The sequence below is a fragment of the Corylus avellana genome, chromosome ca1 (assembly GCF_901000735.1).
Source record: "Corylus avellana chromosome ca1, CavTom2PMs-1.0".
In the NCBI taxonomy this organism is placed as follows: domain Eukaryota; kingdom Viridiplantae; phylum Streptophyta; class Magnoliopsida; order Fagales; family Betulaceae; genus Corylus; species Corylus avellana.
In genome coordinates, this window is record NC_081541.1 from 34,487,381 (window position 1) to 34,501,782 (window position 14,402).

Here is a 14,402-nt window from a genome sequence, read left to right on the forward strand (position 1 = left end):
CTCTCTCTCTCTCTCTCTCTCTCTCTCAGACGGTGGTGGTGAAACTCATCGGCGTCGGTTCACTGGGTTAGGAAACAAAAGTGGTTTGGGTCAGACGGAGGTTTTGCTCAAAAGATGCTGGCGGTTTGGCTCTCTCTCTCCCTCACAGATGCTCTCTCTTCCCCTCTTTGAGGTCTCTCTCTCAGACGGTGACGGTGACGGTGAAACTCACCGGCGTCGGTTGACTGGGTTCGGAAACGAAGGTGGGTTTCGGTCCGACGGAGGTTTTGCTGGGTGAGCTTATCTTCTCTTTTAATTGTTGAAGTTATCATATTATTATGCTTTGTTTAAATGGACAAAAAATTGGTGGTTGAACTGAGTTGGGTTGATTTTCTGTGGGTTTTGTTTTGATCTTTCCTTTGATTTTTTATAAGAACTGAATGGGTTTTCTTTGGGTTGTTTGCTAAATCGAAAATGGGTATGAAATTTGAGTTAGTTATGATTTGCTTTTTCCTTCGTATTTCAGTTGAGCACCGATTGGGCATGGGGAGAAACTTTCTGTCATGGCCGAATGGGCAAGTTTGGGGGCTGGGTTTCTTTTGCTCCACTAGTTTGATTTTGCTTCACTGAATTGGTTGGAAAATTTTGCTCCAAAGGAAACATTTTTGCTTCCCATTCAGTTCATAGAAAAAATCGAAGGAAAGATCAAAACAAACCAACAGAAAATCAACCCAACTCACTTCAACCACCAAGTTTTTTCCCCATGTGAATGCAAGAAAATGGGTTTTTCCTTTATATGAAGATTAGATTTTTCTTTATTTATGATTTAATTGCCTAAATGGGTTTGCTTTGGTTTTTGTTTTGATTTGGGTTTGGATTTGTTTGTTTGTCTACAATTGGTGGTTGTTTTGTTTGATTTCAAAAATGGGTAAGAATTTTAGGGCTTTTAAGTTATGATTTTGAAATGAAATTTGATTTTTTGGTAAGTGTTCTCCCCTGCCTTCAGATTACTGAAGTGAGGTTTACCATTAATTCTCCTTTGGATCAATTCTTTCTCCATTCCCTTTAGTTTCAAGCATTTGTGTCTATTATATATAAGTGTTGCTACACCACTGTGAGCAGGTGTTTGCAATTTGCTTAACGTGAAGTTTTACCAAAAAAAAAAAAAGCAGACTTATTTTGCTTGAGGTAGAAGAGATGGAAGTATTGACACACCGTGGTTATTGGAGAGGCAACCCAAAGCAATAGCAAAGGAGAAGACAATTTTCTGTTACACTGTGTACCTAATTGTCTTTTACCTTCCTTGTTTGTATTTTTAGGTTATTCCTTCATTCTAACAGGAAAACTTTATATTCAAAGGAGTGATTCTTTTCCATGTTGAAACTTGTAACATGTAGATGTAGTTCTCATATAGAGATGTTAATTGGATATTTTGATGCAACACGATAGCGAGGGAGGGAGGGAAGGAGAGAGAGCATCTTCTGAGTATCTTTTCTTTAAAAACAAAATAATAAAAAAACCTAACTGTAGTTGGCTTAACTACGGCCACATAGGCAACTCTGGATTTCCCCCGGATTTTTCCATTGCGCAAAGCATTACTCCAGAAAAATACCTTACTTCTTCTTTTTTTTTTTTCTTCACACTCTTCTTTGACAGAAAAAGATCAAAAAAAGGATTTGCTATCTTGATTTTCTCTCAAAATTCCTCTCAATTTTCTCATTCTCCAACACCAAACCGAATGACGATTTCTTCTACCAATCCCGTTTCTTATTAGCCGTTTCAGTCTCAAATAAGCTATTATAACCGCGAGTAGAGATGAACAGAGTGAGAGAAGACGAGTCCTAGAGATCGAGTTTTCAGGTTTGGGTTGTTGATGGCTATGGGTGCCCTTTCGTAGGAGACGAAGTAAGTATTTTTCTCTTTTAATTGTTCTGATCATTTGGGATTTTAATGTAGGGTTATTTTAATTGTAGTTTAAATTTTTGCTTCGAATTGGTTCTTATAGCTGAGATTTTCCACACTTTTTTTTAATTTTTATTTTTATATTTTAAATCCTTACTTTGTCTCCTGATAAGATGTTTTAGTGCTCTGAAGACGCCATGCCGGCGGGGTTGTCTCCCTCCAGAAACGAAGGTGGTGGTCTCTGCCGGGGGTTGTCTTGCTCAGAAAACGTCGGCGATTTGACTCCAGCTCCAGCTCTCTCAACAGATTCGGCAGTTGGGCTCCGACAACGGCGGTTTGGGTTCGGTTAGGTGAGATCAACTTCAAATAATTTTCTAATTTTTGTGATATTTTTTATGAATTATTGTTCAATTTGCTTTAATTTGACATCTATTTGTGCTTTAAAATTTTGATGATTCTCTCACAAATCTGGTGCTCTCTCTCAGACCACTCTCTGTCTTAGGTCTGAATTGCTTTTTAATTTTTTGTTTGCATCTTGTTAGAGTTTTTTTTTTTTTTTTTTGTGTGCTTGCATAATGCATATGTCTCTTTGTGATTCACTCTGTTGCTTATCTGTAAAGCCCAGTAGTTCATTAAAGAAACACTTTATAATACCAGCTCCAAAGTAGATTACTCTTTTGTTGATTTATTTGTTACTTGTCTTTCATGAGATCCACGTGTCCTTGATCAGTTACGTGGTTGTGCTATGACTGTTAAGGTGTTTATCAAATAAATGTGTCCTTTGGCTACTGCCAGTAATGTTTCTGTTTTAATTGTAATAAATAAGGATTGTAACGGGTCCGTTACTAATGGGTCAATTAGTGTAACTCTTATTTAATTGCCTTTGTGAATGAGAAGAGCTTCTGAATTTGCAACCCAAAAGCAAAGTGTGGAGGACGAGACCCCCTCGAAGTGGTCTACCTGTTCAATTTCATTTCCTTTCACAAACCACTCATTACAATTTGGTATCAGAGCAACCGATCCTTGGATGGCAGAAGGTACAAAGATGAACCAGCTCTTTGAGGCCTTAAGTCAACTTAAGGCTAACCAAGCTACATATCAAGAAGTTCACCAGAAAATGCTTACAGAAATTACTCAACAACTCGGCACCCTAGCCTCTAGCTGTGAATCCTTGTCTAGAAGGGAAAAAGATGGAGAAGGGTCTTCCAATCAGCAAGGGCGAATCACAATTTTGAAGAAGGTATTCCAAGGCGTTCCCTTAAGCTGGATATTTCCAAGTTCAATGGGGACAACCCCACGGGTTGGATTGGTCAAGCGCAACAGTTCTTTGAGTTTCACTAAATTCCAGCCCAACAAAGGATTACTATTTCATCATTTTACATGGAGGGAAGAGCCTTACTGTGGTATCAATGGATGGTGGAGTTTGGAGCGTTGACATCTTGGGAAGAGTTCACCCGAACTCTGACCGTGAGGTTTGGCCCGTCCTTGTTTGAGGATCCAGTAGCAGCCTTTACAAAGATGAGACAAACAGGGTCGGTTGAGGAGTACCAGTTCCAATTTGAAGTCCTGTCCAACAAAATACAAGGGATAAATGAGGAGTTTAAGGTTAGTAGTTTTATTAGTGGACTGAAGGAGGAGATAAGGATTACAGTGACCATATTCAGGCCATGTACCCTCATAGCAGCAGGTTGCAGGAGGAAAGGGAAGCCTTCAAGTAGAAGGGGTCCTAAATTAGAAGGTACAAAACTGTATCACATGTTTCCAATTTTCCCCCAGCCATCAAAGCCTTGCCTTCCATCCCAAATTCCCCCAACTTTCCCAGAAAAACTACATTACCCATCCAAAGAATCAACAACCAGTAGATGAGGGAGAGAAAAGAGAAAGGTTTGTGCTATTTTTGTGATGATAAATGGTCCCAGGACACAAATGTAGAAAGCCAAAAATATACCTATTAGGAGTAGAGTTTGAAAGAGAAGTGGCAACTGAGCCCTCTATTCCAAAAATCTCTCCGCTGGAAAATGAAATTGATGAGCTATGCAGTAAGATGGATGAGCAATTGGAAATTTCCTTGAATGCTATCACTGGGACTCCCACCTCTAAGACTATGAGAGTGTAAGGAAAGATCCACAACCAGCCGGTGGTGATCCTCATAGACACGGGTAGTACCCATTGCTTCATAGACCCGAAGGTGGCAAGGAGAGTTGCAAGCTGTTAGTGATGGTTGCTCATGGAGAGAAGCTACCTTGCTCAGGATTTTGTGGGGCAGCCCAACTAACCATGCAAGGTAACACTTTCCAAATTTCCTTTTACCTACTTACCTTAGGTGGGTGTGATGTTGTGCTGGGAGTCAATTGGCTAAGATCCTTAGGTCCAATTCTATGGGATTTTTCCAAATTGACTATGACCTTCCGGTTGAAAGAAAGGAAGATAGTGTTAGATAGTGTTGCAAGGGCTATGCCCTTCGGGTCATATTTTGGAGGATGGAAGGAGATTTGGTAGGCTAAGCAGAATTGAGAGGAAGGGATTCTTGTTGCAGTTAGTGGCAGCCCAAATAGAATCCAACCCTCAACCAACCTCTCCACAAATTCAGACACTCCTAGATGAATTTTCTGAAATTTTTTCAGAACCTTCTGGTCTACCTCCTCCTAGAACCCATGACCACAAAATTACTCTATTGGAAGGTGCCCCACCTATATGTGTAAGGCCATACCGCTACCCATACTACCAGAAGACAGAAATTGAAACGTTAGTGAAGAATATGCTACAATCAGGGGTAATTAGACTTAGCTAAAGTCCATTTTCATCCCCTGTCCTACTGATAAGAAAAGCTGATGGTAGTTGGAGGTTATGTGTTGATTTCCAACATTATCACTCCAAAACTATAGACATCAGATTTATCCGAGAAAGTACCTTGTGTTACATATTCAAGTGACATGTAACCACTGCAACCAAGATTTTAGCTTTTGAATATATAATGTAAGGAAGATAAAGTAGGGACATAACAATTTGGCAGGGCTTCTTGCTATAGAGAAATTGTCTTGCTTGTCTACGTACTATGTTCCAACAACACTTCTTGTGGTTATTGGATCATTGTCCTCCCCACAAATTCTTGCTATGCTAAAGTTGGATGTTTTTGGATTCATAAAGATATCAAACAAGATGTTACTTGCTTTCAAATCTCTATGAATTATTCTCATTCTAGAGTGTATATGCAAGTACACTATCCCTTTAACAATGCCATGAATGATAGTGTGTACCTCTTAGTCTAATCCAAAAGGCCCCTTTTTGTTGGATATATAAAAAATTTGTGTAAACAATTAGCACATCCTTAAGTTACAAGTAAATATTTAAAGTAATGTGAACAAATGAAAGAGATGAAGTATGACGAACCAAAGAGGTAATAGTCATAGCTTTTGTTAGGCATGTATTCATAAACTACCATTTTTTCATCTCAGCCAACACAAAAGCCAAAAAATGTGACAAGGTTCACGGGTTGGAGTTTGCCAATGATATGAACCTCATTCTTAAACACTTCTTGTCTTTGCCTAGATACTCTAGACAGCTATCTCTTGCCCCCTCCCGGTAATGTTCCCTAAATTAGTGATACAAGAGAGAGCATTGAAACTTGTTAACAAAAGCACAACGGAAGTTGTAGTAAACCAAACCTTACCTTATTACAAGGCCAAAAGCACCTTCTCCAAGTTTATTTGTTGTGGCGCAGTTTCCAGTGGCCCTTCCAAATGGACGCACATGTAAATCGTTCCACTTGAAATTGTATCCTATCAAACAAATTTTCTTCTTCGTCATTTTGATCCTTCCCTGTTGCACAAAATATTCATAGTTGAACCCAATGCTTATATGGGTCTATAAATGATTTGATCTTATATTTAGTAGCTAAAATCTTACCTTGAAGCTTTTTCCAACACCAAAACCATCCCAACATGAAAACTAAAGCAAACACGGCTACTTTTGATATGACCTATATCCACCATGGTTGTTTTCTACTAGTGTCTCATAATCAAAAGTTTATGAAGTACATTTAGTTAAAAAGGTTCAAAAAGTTAGCTAAAAATGAAACAAACATTCAATCTACATACAACTAGCCATCCACAAGTCTATTGAGAATGTAAGGTTCACGTAAGCAAAAACTTAAAAGCAAATCTTCGAAGAAAAATTCAAAATACACATAAAATTAGTTTTGATGGACCGAAGATACCGAGCAAAAACCTTTGCAATATTCAGAATAAGCCACTAATTAATTAAATAACGGACTCTCTATATGTGTACATTGATCAGTACATTTCCTTTCAATAGGCATGCATAAAATTTTCCTATATAGAATTTCCAGGGGTTTATTTTCTATCTCTAATCCTCCTTAATCCCTTGCAATATTCATAATAAGCTTCCTAGTTTCAAATTGAACCAATCCAATCAAAATTAAGTGAAAATGACTTTAAAAAATTGCAAATGAGGCTTGCTTACCAGTTTCACAAGCAAAATATTTTTCTTGATTGCCGTCTTTTTCTTCTACAAATTCACTTTTGTAGAAGCGACATCCAATATCAATTTTGGACACCGTAAATGCATGAACAATTGCTCTTGCATTGATTCCAACAATCACTAATGATCAAGCTCGATTTGTAATCCAAACGATGTGCTTGTCTCTGAAAAGAACCCCTCTTTTGATTGAAGGGTTGATTGCCATTGCTGCACTTGGTTGCATTTTGCTCCACACAACCAGTGTACGAGGAATTAAAAAAACACGTGTTACTATCCCACGAAAAAAGATTTGCTTGGTCATTAAGTAGCCCATCAAACTCCAAGACCCACATCGAATCATAATCATGCCCATCTAGAACAGAGTACATAAAGTAACTCTCGTTTTCAGTGGTGACTAAAATGAAATTATAATCGACACCAAACTTGATCGAAAAATTTGGAAAGTGAGAATCATCACCGATCCCACTAACCCAATATGTATGTCCTTGGTGACTCGTAATCAATTGTCCCGTTTCACTAGCTGTAGGGCTCTATTTGAGAGAAAAGTCACATCCGTAGGCTGGGATTCGACCACTTACCCATGAATTGAGCATCGATTTTCACTTTGTTTTGAAATCCATTCCTAGTTTCATACCATGTAATAGTGTGTCAGTAGGATAATTGAAGCTTTGCCACAAAACCTTCATGATAGATCCATTGGGATTCACCTGTTTCACTATGAAATTGCCAGAATTTTCAGTAGTAGTGATGGAGTTTAGAGCTTAGCTACTAGCATTTAACAGGATGGGGCTCCCTCAATCGTGCAGAATCTTCAACACCGTTTACACCTAGTGTCAGATTTTCACTGACAATAGGTGTGCCTCGGTTAGCAAGCCAAATGTTGTAATCATCGAGTCTGTAAATTATTCCTAAATATGAAACACCATTCGGACCTTGTGATAAGCTTCATTGGAATTTGCCATTAGTAGAAACAAACACCCCCTTGAGTGAAGAATCGCATTGCCCGGTTTGATGGTGTCTGTTACCTGAGCATATGGAAGTTGGCAGCAACACCAACACGAGAAGAATGAGAGAAATATTGTTGTGAGGCTAGCCATTGTTGCTGGTTGTTTTTTTGGTATTGATTACAAATATGCTTGCAGAATCTTGTGAGCTTTTGAGTCAAATTCGTGGTCTTGGGCTTACGTGAACATTTGATAAATGTTCACATGATTGCAAGACCACGGATTTGACTCAAAAGTTCACGAGATTCTACAAGCATATTTGTAATCAACACCAAAAAAACAACTAGCAACAATGGCTAGCCTCACAATAATATTTCTCTCATTCTTCTCGTGTTGGTGTTGCTGCCAACTTTCATATGCTCAGGTAACAGACACCATCAAATTGGGCAATGCGATTCTTCACTCAAGGGGGTGCTTGTTTCTACTAATGGCAAATTCCAATTAAGCTTATCACAAGGTCCGGATGGTGTTTCATATTTAGGAATAATTTACAGGCCCGATGATTACAATGTTTTGCTTGCTAACCGAGGCACACCTATTGTCAGTGTTTTCAATGACAATAGGTGCAAACAATGTTGAAGATTCTGCACGATGGAGGGAGCCCCATCCTGTTGAATGTTAATAGCTAAGCTCTAAACTCCATCGCTACTACTGAAAATTCTGGCAATTTCATAGTGAAACAGGTGAATCCCGATAGTTCTATCATGAAGGTTCTATGGCAAAGCTTCGATTATCCTATTGCCACACTACTACCAGGTATGAAACTAGGAATAGATTTCAAAACAAAGTGAAAATCGACGCTCAATTCATGGGTAAGTGGTTGAATCCCTGCCTACAGAGGTGACTTTTCTCTCAAATAGAGCCCTACAACTAGTGGAACTGGACAACTGATTATGAGTCACCGATGACGTACATATTAGGTTAGTGGGATCGGGGATGATTCTCACTTTCCAAATTTTTCGATCGAGTTTGGTGTCAATTATAATTTCATTTTTGTCACCACTGAAAATGAGAGTCACTTTATGTACTATGTTTCAGATGAGCATGATTATGTTTCGATGTGGGTCTTGGAGTTTGATGGGCTGCTTAATGATCAAGCAAATCTTCTTTCGTTGGATGATAACACGTGTTTTTTTAATTTCTCGTACACTGGTTGTGTGAAGTAAAATGCAACCAAGTGCAGCAATGGTAATCAACCCTTCAATCAAAAGAGGGGTTCTTTTTAGAGACAAGCATATCGTCTGGATTAGAAATCGAGCTTGATCCTCAGTGATTGTTGGGATCAATGCAAGAGCGATTGTTCATGCATTTACGGTGTCCAATATTGATATTGGATGTCGTTTCTACAAAAGTGAATTTGCAGAAGAAAAAGACGGCACTCAAGAAAAAAACATTTTGTTCGTGAAATTGGTAAGCAAGCCTTATTTGCAATTTTTTTAAGTCATTTTCACTTAATTTTGATTGGATTGGTTCAATTTGAAACTAGAAAGCTTATTCTGAATATTGCAAAGGATTAAGGAGGATTAGAGATAGAAACTAAATCCCTGAAAATTCTATATAAGAAAATTTTATGCATGCTTATTGAATGGAAGTGTTTTGATCAATGTAGACATAGAGAGTTCGTTATTTAATAATTAGTGGCTTATTCTGAATATTGCAAAGGTTTTTACTTGGTATCTTCCAGGTCATCAAAACTGATTTTATGTGTATTTTGAATTTTTCTTCTAAGATTTGCTTATTGTCAATAGGCTTTTGGATGGCTAGTTGTATGTAGATTGAATGTTTGTTTCATTTTTCGCAAACTTTTTTAACATTTTTTACTAAATATACTTCATAAACTTTTGATTATGAGACACTAGTTGAAAACAACCATGGTGGATATAGGTCATATCAGCAATAGCCGTGGTTGCTTTAGTTTTGATGTTGGAAAAAAGCTTCAAGGTAAGATTTTAGCTACTAAATATAATATCAAATCATTTATAGACCCATATAAGTATTGGGTTCAACTATGAATATTTTGTGCAACAAGGGAGGATCAAAATGACGAAAAAGAAAATTTGTTTGATAGGATACAATTTCAAGTGAAACAATTTACATGTGCGTCCATTTTGGAGGCCACTGGAAACTGCGCCACAACAAATAAACTTGGAGAAGGTGCTTTTGGCCTTGTAATAAGGTAAGATTTGGTCTACAACAACTTCCATTGTGCTTTTGTTAACAAGTTTCAATGCTCTGTCTTGTATCACTAATTTAGGGAACATTACCCGGAGGGGGCTAAGAGATAGTTGTCTAGAGTATCTAGGCAAGGACGAGGAGTTTAAGAATGAGGTTCATATCATTGGCAAACTCCAGCACAGGAACCTCTCATTTTTTGGCTTTTGTGTTAGTGGAGATGAAAAAATGGTAGTTTATGGATATATGCCTAACGAAAGCTATGACTATTACCTCTTTGGTTCGTCATACTTCATCTCTTTCATTTGTTCGTAATACTTTAAATATTTACTTGTAACTTAAGGACGTACTAATTGTTTACACAAATGTTTTATAGATCTAACAAAAAGGGCCTTTTGGATTGGACTAAGAGGTACACACTATCATTCATGGCATTGTTTAAGGGATAGTGTATTTGCATATACACTCTAGAATGAGAATAATTCCTAGAGATTTGAAAGCAAGAAACATCTTGCTTGATATCTTTATGAAGCCAAAAATATCCAACTTTGGCATAACAAGAATTTGTTGAGAACACGTCAGTAACCACAAATGTTGAAAGATATGATAGTGAACAACTGCATTTATTTCTGTGTGAAGCCTTGTCCAGAATAGTTGTGTCCCCACTTCTTCCCCTTTCCCGATATATGCAGCAAATCTTGGTTGCAGTAGTTACATGTCACCTGAATATGTAACACAAGGTACTTTCTCGGATAAATCTGATGTCTATAGTTTTGGAGTGATAATGTTAGAAATCATTAGCGGTCAAAAGTTAGTCACATTTATCCTGAACGCGATGTGTCTCTAGTAAAATATGTAAGTAGGCTTTATCTTTAGCGACCATAGTTTTTGCAATGACCCAAAAGTCGTCGTTATTGCTCACCTATCAGTTGTCGTCACTAATTTCATAAAAAAAGAAAAAGAAAAGAAAATTGAAAACAGCAACGACTAGATGTTGTCGGTAACACTGGAATAATTCTTTTTCACGCGCGAAAAGCCGTGCCAAAAATTATTTCACTGTGATTGTGCTTTGCTTTAGCTCTCACAATCAAACGGCCAAGAGGATAGAAGGTTCTTGGATGGAAGAAGAGGGACGGTCCTTTTCTCATAGTGGAGCAAAATTCCCTTTCTCCGAGAGGATTTTAGGTAATTTATCTCTCTCTCTCTCTCTCTCTCTCTTGTTGATAGCAGCAAAAGAATGAGATATTATTTTCCTTTCTTTTGTTGTTGTGCTCTTGTTCCATCTCTCTTCTTCCAGAAAGATTTTTCTCTCTCATATTTTCTTCCTTCTACCTTTACGGCGGATTCTCTCAAAAAGAGCGAAAGAAAGAGCAGAGAATGAGCATACAATATTTTGTTATTTGATTTTCTTGTTATCACGCATGATAGGGAACTCTTTGCGTTTTATTTTAAAATTTTTTTTAAAACCCTAAGATTGTTGCTTATGAATCCATTTTTCTTCCGAGGAGTAGCTGTTGTTGCACTTTGGATGCCCTTGCTGGTAATTGTGGATTGCAGTAGTATTATTCTCATTTGTTATCAGAAAAAGCTGGACTTTGTTTTGATTTGTCATTTGATTTGCTCATTCTTCTTTCACAGTTGGGAACTTGCTTCTGCTTTGAAAGAATCCAAACAGAGATTTGATGCAGTGGGTGTGAAATTAGTTGCTGTTGGTGTTGGCACTCCTAATAAAGCTCGGATTCTCGCTGATTGGGTAGGTCTGTTTATGAGTGAATTCGTATTGGTAAACCTAAACCTAAACCTTACTGGAAAATTTACTACCCTTGTTCCTCGTGCTTACTAGGCATTCCACTCAAATGCTCTTTTAAGCTCTTTTCTTTATGGAAAATTATTTGCTGGTCAAACATGCTGGACTTCTTCCACTTGCAGTCTTTACAATAATAAACATGTGTTTGCGTGTTGAGCATCTGTGGTGTAACTATCCATCTTAATTCTGAACAATTTGCTGATGCTGCTTTTGTTTTAGCACAAATTTGCAGTGTAACACTGCTGCAATTTTAGTTTTAGATGCATTATTGGATTCTGAGTAGATTATCTTTTATGATAGGACCCTTTTAACTAGGTTCAATTATTTAAGTACTGTTCGACAATGTATAATGGGAACACTTTGGTGATTTGTTCCTTTGAGTGCACTATTCCTTAGCTGTACCTGTCTTGTACCGAGGCCTTTGGTGGCCTTTCTTTTTATGTTTACACAGTGGGAGGGTAGTGAGTGAAGTCACTCCTCAGCAGCAGAAAGAAACCTTTATGCAGTTGGGGTGGTGATTAGATAAAGGATTGGAGATGGAAAATTGGGGCTTTGATGATGTTGACTGGCTTTCTAATGCTTGGCAATGGGCAGTGGTTCTGATAGTCAGATTCCCTGCCAAATTCTGATAATTGATTGGGTGCGTTGGGTGCCCTGTCTGAGGTCTTAAACCATTAAATATTCTCAGTCATGGAGTGAGACTCTGAGTCTATGTTCACTAAAATTTTCTAAGTGATAGTTGGTAATGTACATAAATTATCTCCCTCTGTCCGTGCCTTATTCCCCTTGTGCCTGTGGTTGATGGAGAACAAGGACTGGTATAAACAATGTGAGTGAGAATGTTTGCGTAACTGAAAATATTGCATTATCACCTGACTATAAGTGGTCATCTTAATTCTTCCTCCTTAGTTGATGATGGTTAACACCATCGACATACTTAAATCTTACGTCATCATATTAAAAATTGTTAATTAATTCGAGGTGATATTTATATATAATCTTAGCTAGGTAATGGAACCAATACCATGAGCTTGGCTAAAAGGGTGGAGGATAATTATGCTTTTCAATATTCAACAATTGGCCATGACAATTATTTCATGGCCAATTATTTTAATGTTCTGAAAATAGCCATGCTTAAAGGGTTTGTTTTAGTTTGACATCTGAAATATAATTACATATGCTCATATATTACTCTCCCTAACACTGCTAATTTGAAATCTAGCTGCTATTCGTGAGCAATCATCAACAAAGAACAGGAGTAAGTGAAAGTATCTCATTTTGTGCTACATTTTCCACTGAGTACATCTTGTAGGAATATTATTGCCATCAATGACATCAACCTGTGACAATATATTTGCCATGTTTACCTCATTTTTGTCATTAAAATTGACTTCAACCAGTGCAGCAATCTCAAGTAAAACAAGAATAAGGTGGACTCAGGATCTTCATGAGAAGTTTGTTGAGTGTGTTAATCGCCTTGGGGGTGCTGAAAGCAAGCAATTTGATAAAGGATTTGTCAAAATATTCAAAAAGAAAGAAATCCATCGTTTTCTGACAATTTCTCTAATGATCGACTGTAGAGGCAACGCCAAAGACAATACTGAAGTTGATGGACTCAGATGGATAGACCATTTTTCACGTGAAAAGTCATCTCCAGGTATTAGAGCTTTCTTAACAAGTTTAGATGTTGCTTGTAACCTGGTTTTATTTTTCCTGCACAAATCTTGATTTATTTTCTTTGTGCCCTTTCTTAATGTTGTAGAAATACCGAATTGCAAAATACATGCCAGACTCAATAGAAGGTGATTGTTGTTTTAATCCTTGTATTTATCTGAGTGATTTATTGTGTTTGATTCCTATACTCTTACTGGTTGAACTCTTTTATATATTATTCAGAAAAGTGGAGTAATTATGATTTTGCTTTGCACTGTGTATAAGAGTGTCACTTTGCTCTGATTCATGAGTTCCCTTTCTTTTTTTTTTTTTTTTTTTTGGCATTAGTTCTCTATGGAATATGTAGGGTTTTAGCAAACCTAGCATATCAAGTATTCTCCCTATTCAGACCACTTCAGAGGTTATACAGATTTTTTTCAATAGGCTAGCCTTTTTGTTTCAGATCAGACAGGCAAGCATTTGGAGAGGCCTCGATCCTACAATGATTTTTATTTTTTTATTTTTCCTCTTTTGATTTGCAAAAAGTAGTTTGAAAATGAAGTATAACCACCGTCTCTTTTCTCTCTTTGATGGTTGGCGGCCAAACACACCTTCATGTATTGAGATAAAAATGCTTACTTTTTGCATCCCAACTCTACAATAATTTGTAATTGTATTCATGCTACAATGATATATCTATGCCATGTGATTCGATTCGCTGACTGATTATTTGTTGTTTCTTTTGACAGTGAATTTACCACCGCTTGCACTCTTTTGGCTTAGGTTACATTATAGTTGGTAAATTTTTGAATGTATTCACCTAGAGATGTAATCTGACGAGGAAGACTCAGTTTTTCAATTCGTTTTGAGAATGATTGTTATGTTTAAACAATTTGGCACTCGGGAGTGCATTTGAGTAATCTCTTGTTTTTTCTTATTTCTTTTAAGCAGTATCTCATAACATCGATATATGCATTGCTTAAAGACCTTGGGAAGACTAAAATTTAAAACATTATTCAGCCAAAAAGAAAATCATTTGATGTTGACGACAATTTAAAACGTTTATTTATTTATTATTTTTTTAAAAATTATTTATTATTGGCGATTACAATACTAAACATCATCGGTGACGCCACTGGCTTTTAAGAGGCATTTTCATCAACAAATTTTGATAGTTATTTGCGATGACATTGCATGTTGTCACTGTTTAGTCTTTAACGACGGAGCATTTGCAACCACGCGAGCGACGACACTAAAGACCAATTTTCATATAGTGATATGTGATAGCCTTCAACTGTAGCATGGATTATTGAATGCCAGAATATACTTTAACTGTAGATTTGAGTAGTAGATATGTGGTAAACTTCACCTGTAGATTTGTGACA

At 37.2% G+C, this 14,402-nt stretch overlaps 1 protein-coding gene across 11 annotated transcripts; it reads left to right on the top strand.

Moving 5' to 3' along the window:
* The first annotated feature begins 6 nt into the window (after positions 1 to 6).
* LOC132187299 (uncharacterized) lies at positions 7 to 13,954 on the top strand. Of its 11 annotated transcripts, none has more exons than XR_009440818.1 (7): positions 7 to 273; positions 506 to 1,884; positions 2,055 to 2,231; positions 11,196 to 11,310; positions 12,587 to 13,021; positions 13,127 to 13,166; positions 13,767 to 13,954. XR_009440818.1 is itself a non-coding variant. In XM_059601579.1 (5 exons), exons 3-5 carry the CDS (start codon positions 12,694 to 12,696, stop codon positions 13,798 to 13,800), a joined length of 402 nt encoding a protein of 133 aa, XP_059457562.1. In that variant the 5' UTR covers positions 11,069 to 11,097; positions 11,196 to 11,310; positions 12,587 to 12,693; the 3' UTR covers positions 13,801 to 13,954. The 11 variants fall into 11 exon arrangements, 2 of the variants coding, with proteins under 2 accessions (XP_059457562.1, XP_059457554.1); XR_009440822.1 differs by lacking the exon at positions 506 to 1,884 and having other exon boundaries at positions 2,064 to 2,231; positions 12,587 to 12,622; positions 12,765 to 13,021; XR_009440821.1 differs by lacking the exon at positions 506 to 1,884 and having other exon boundaries at positions 2,064 to 2,231; positions 12,587 to 12,622; positions 12,770 to 13,021.
* The last annotated feature ends 448 nt before the right edge of the window (positions 13,955 to 14,402 follow it).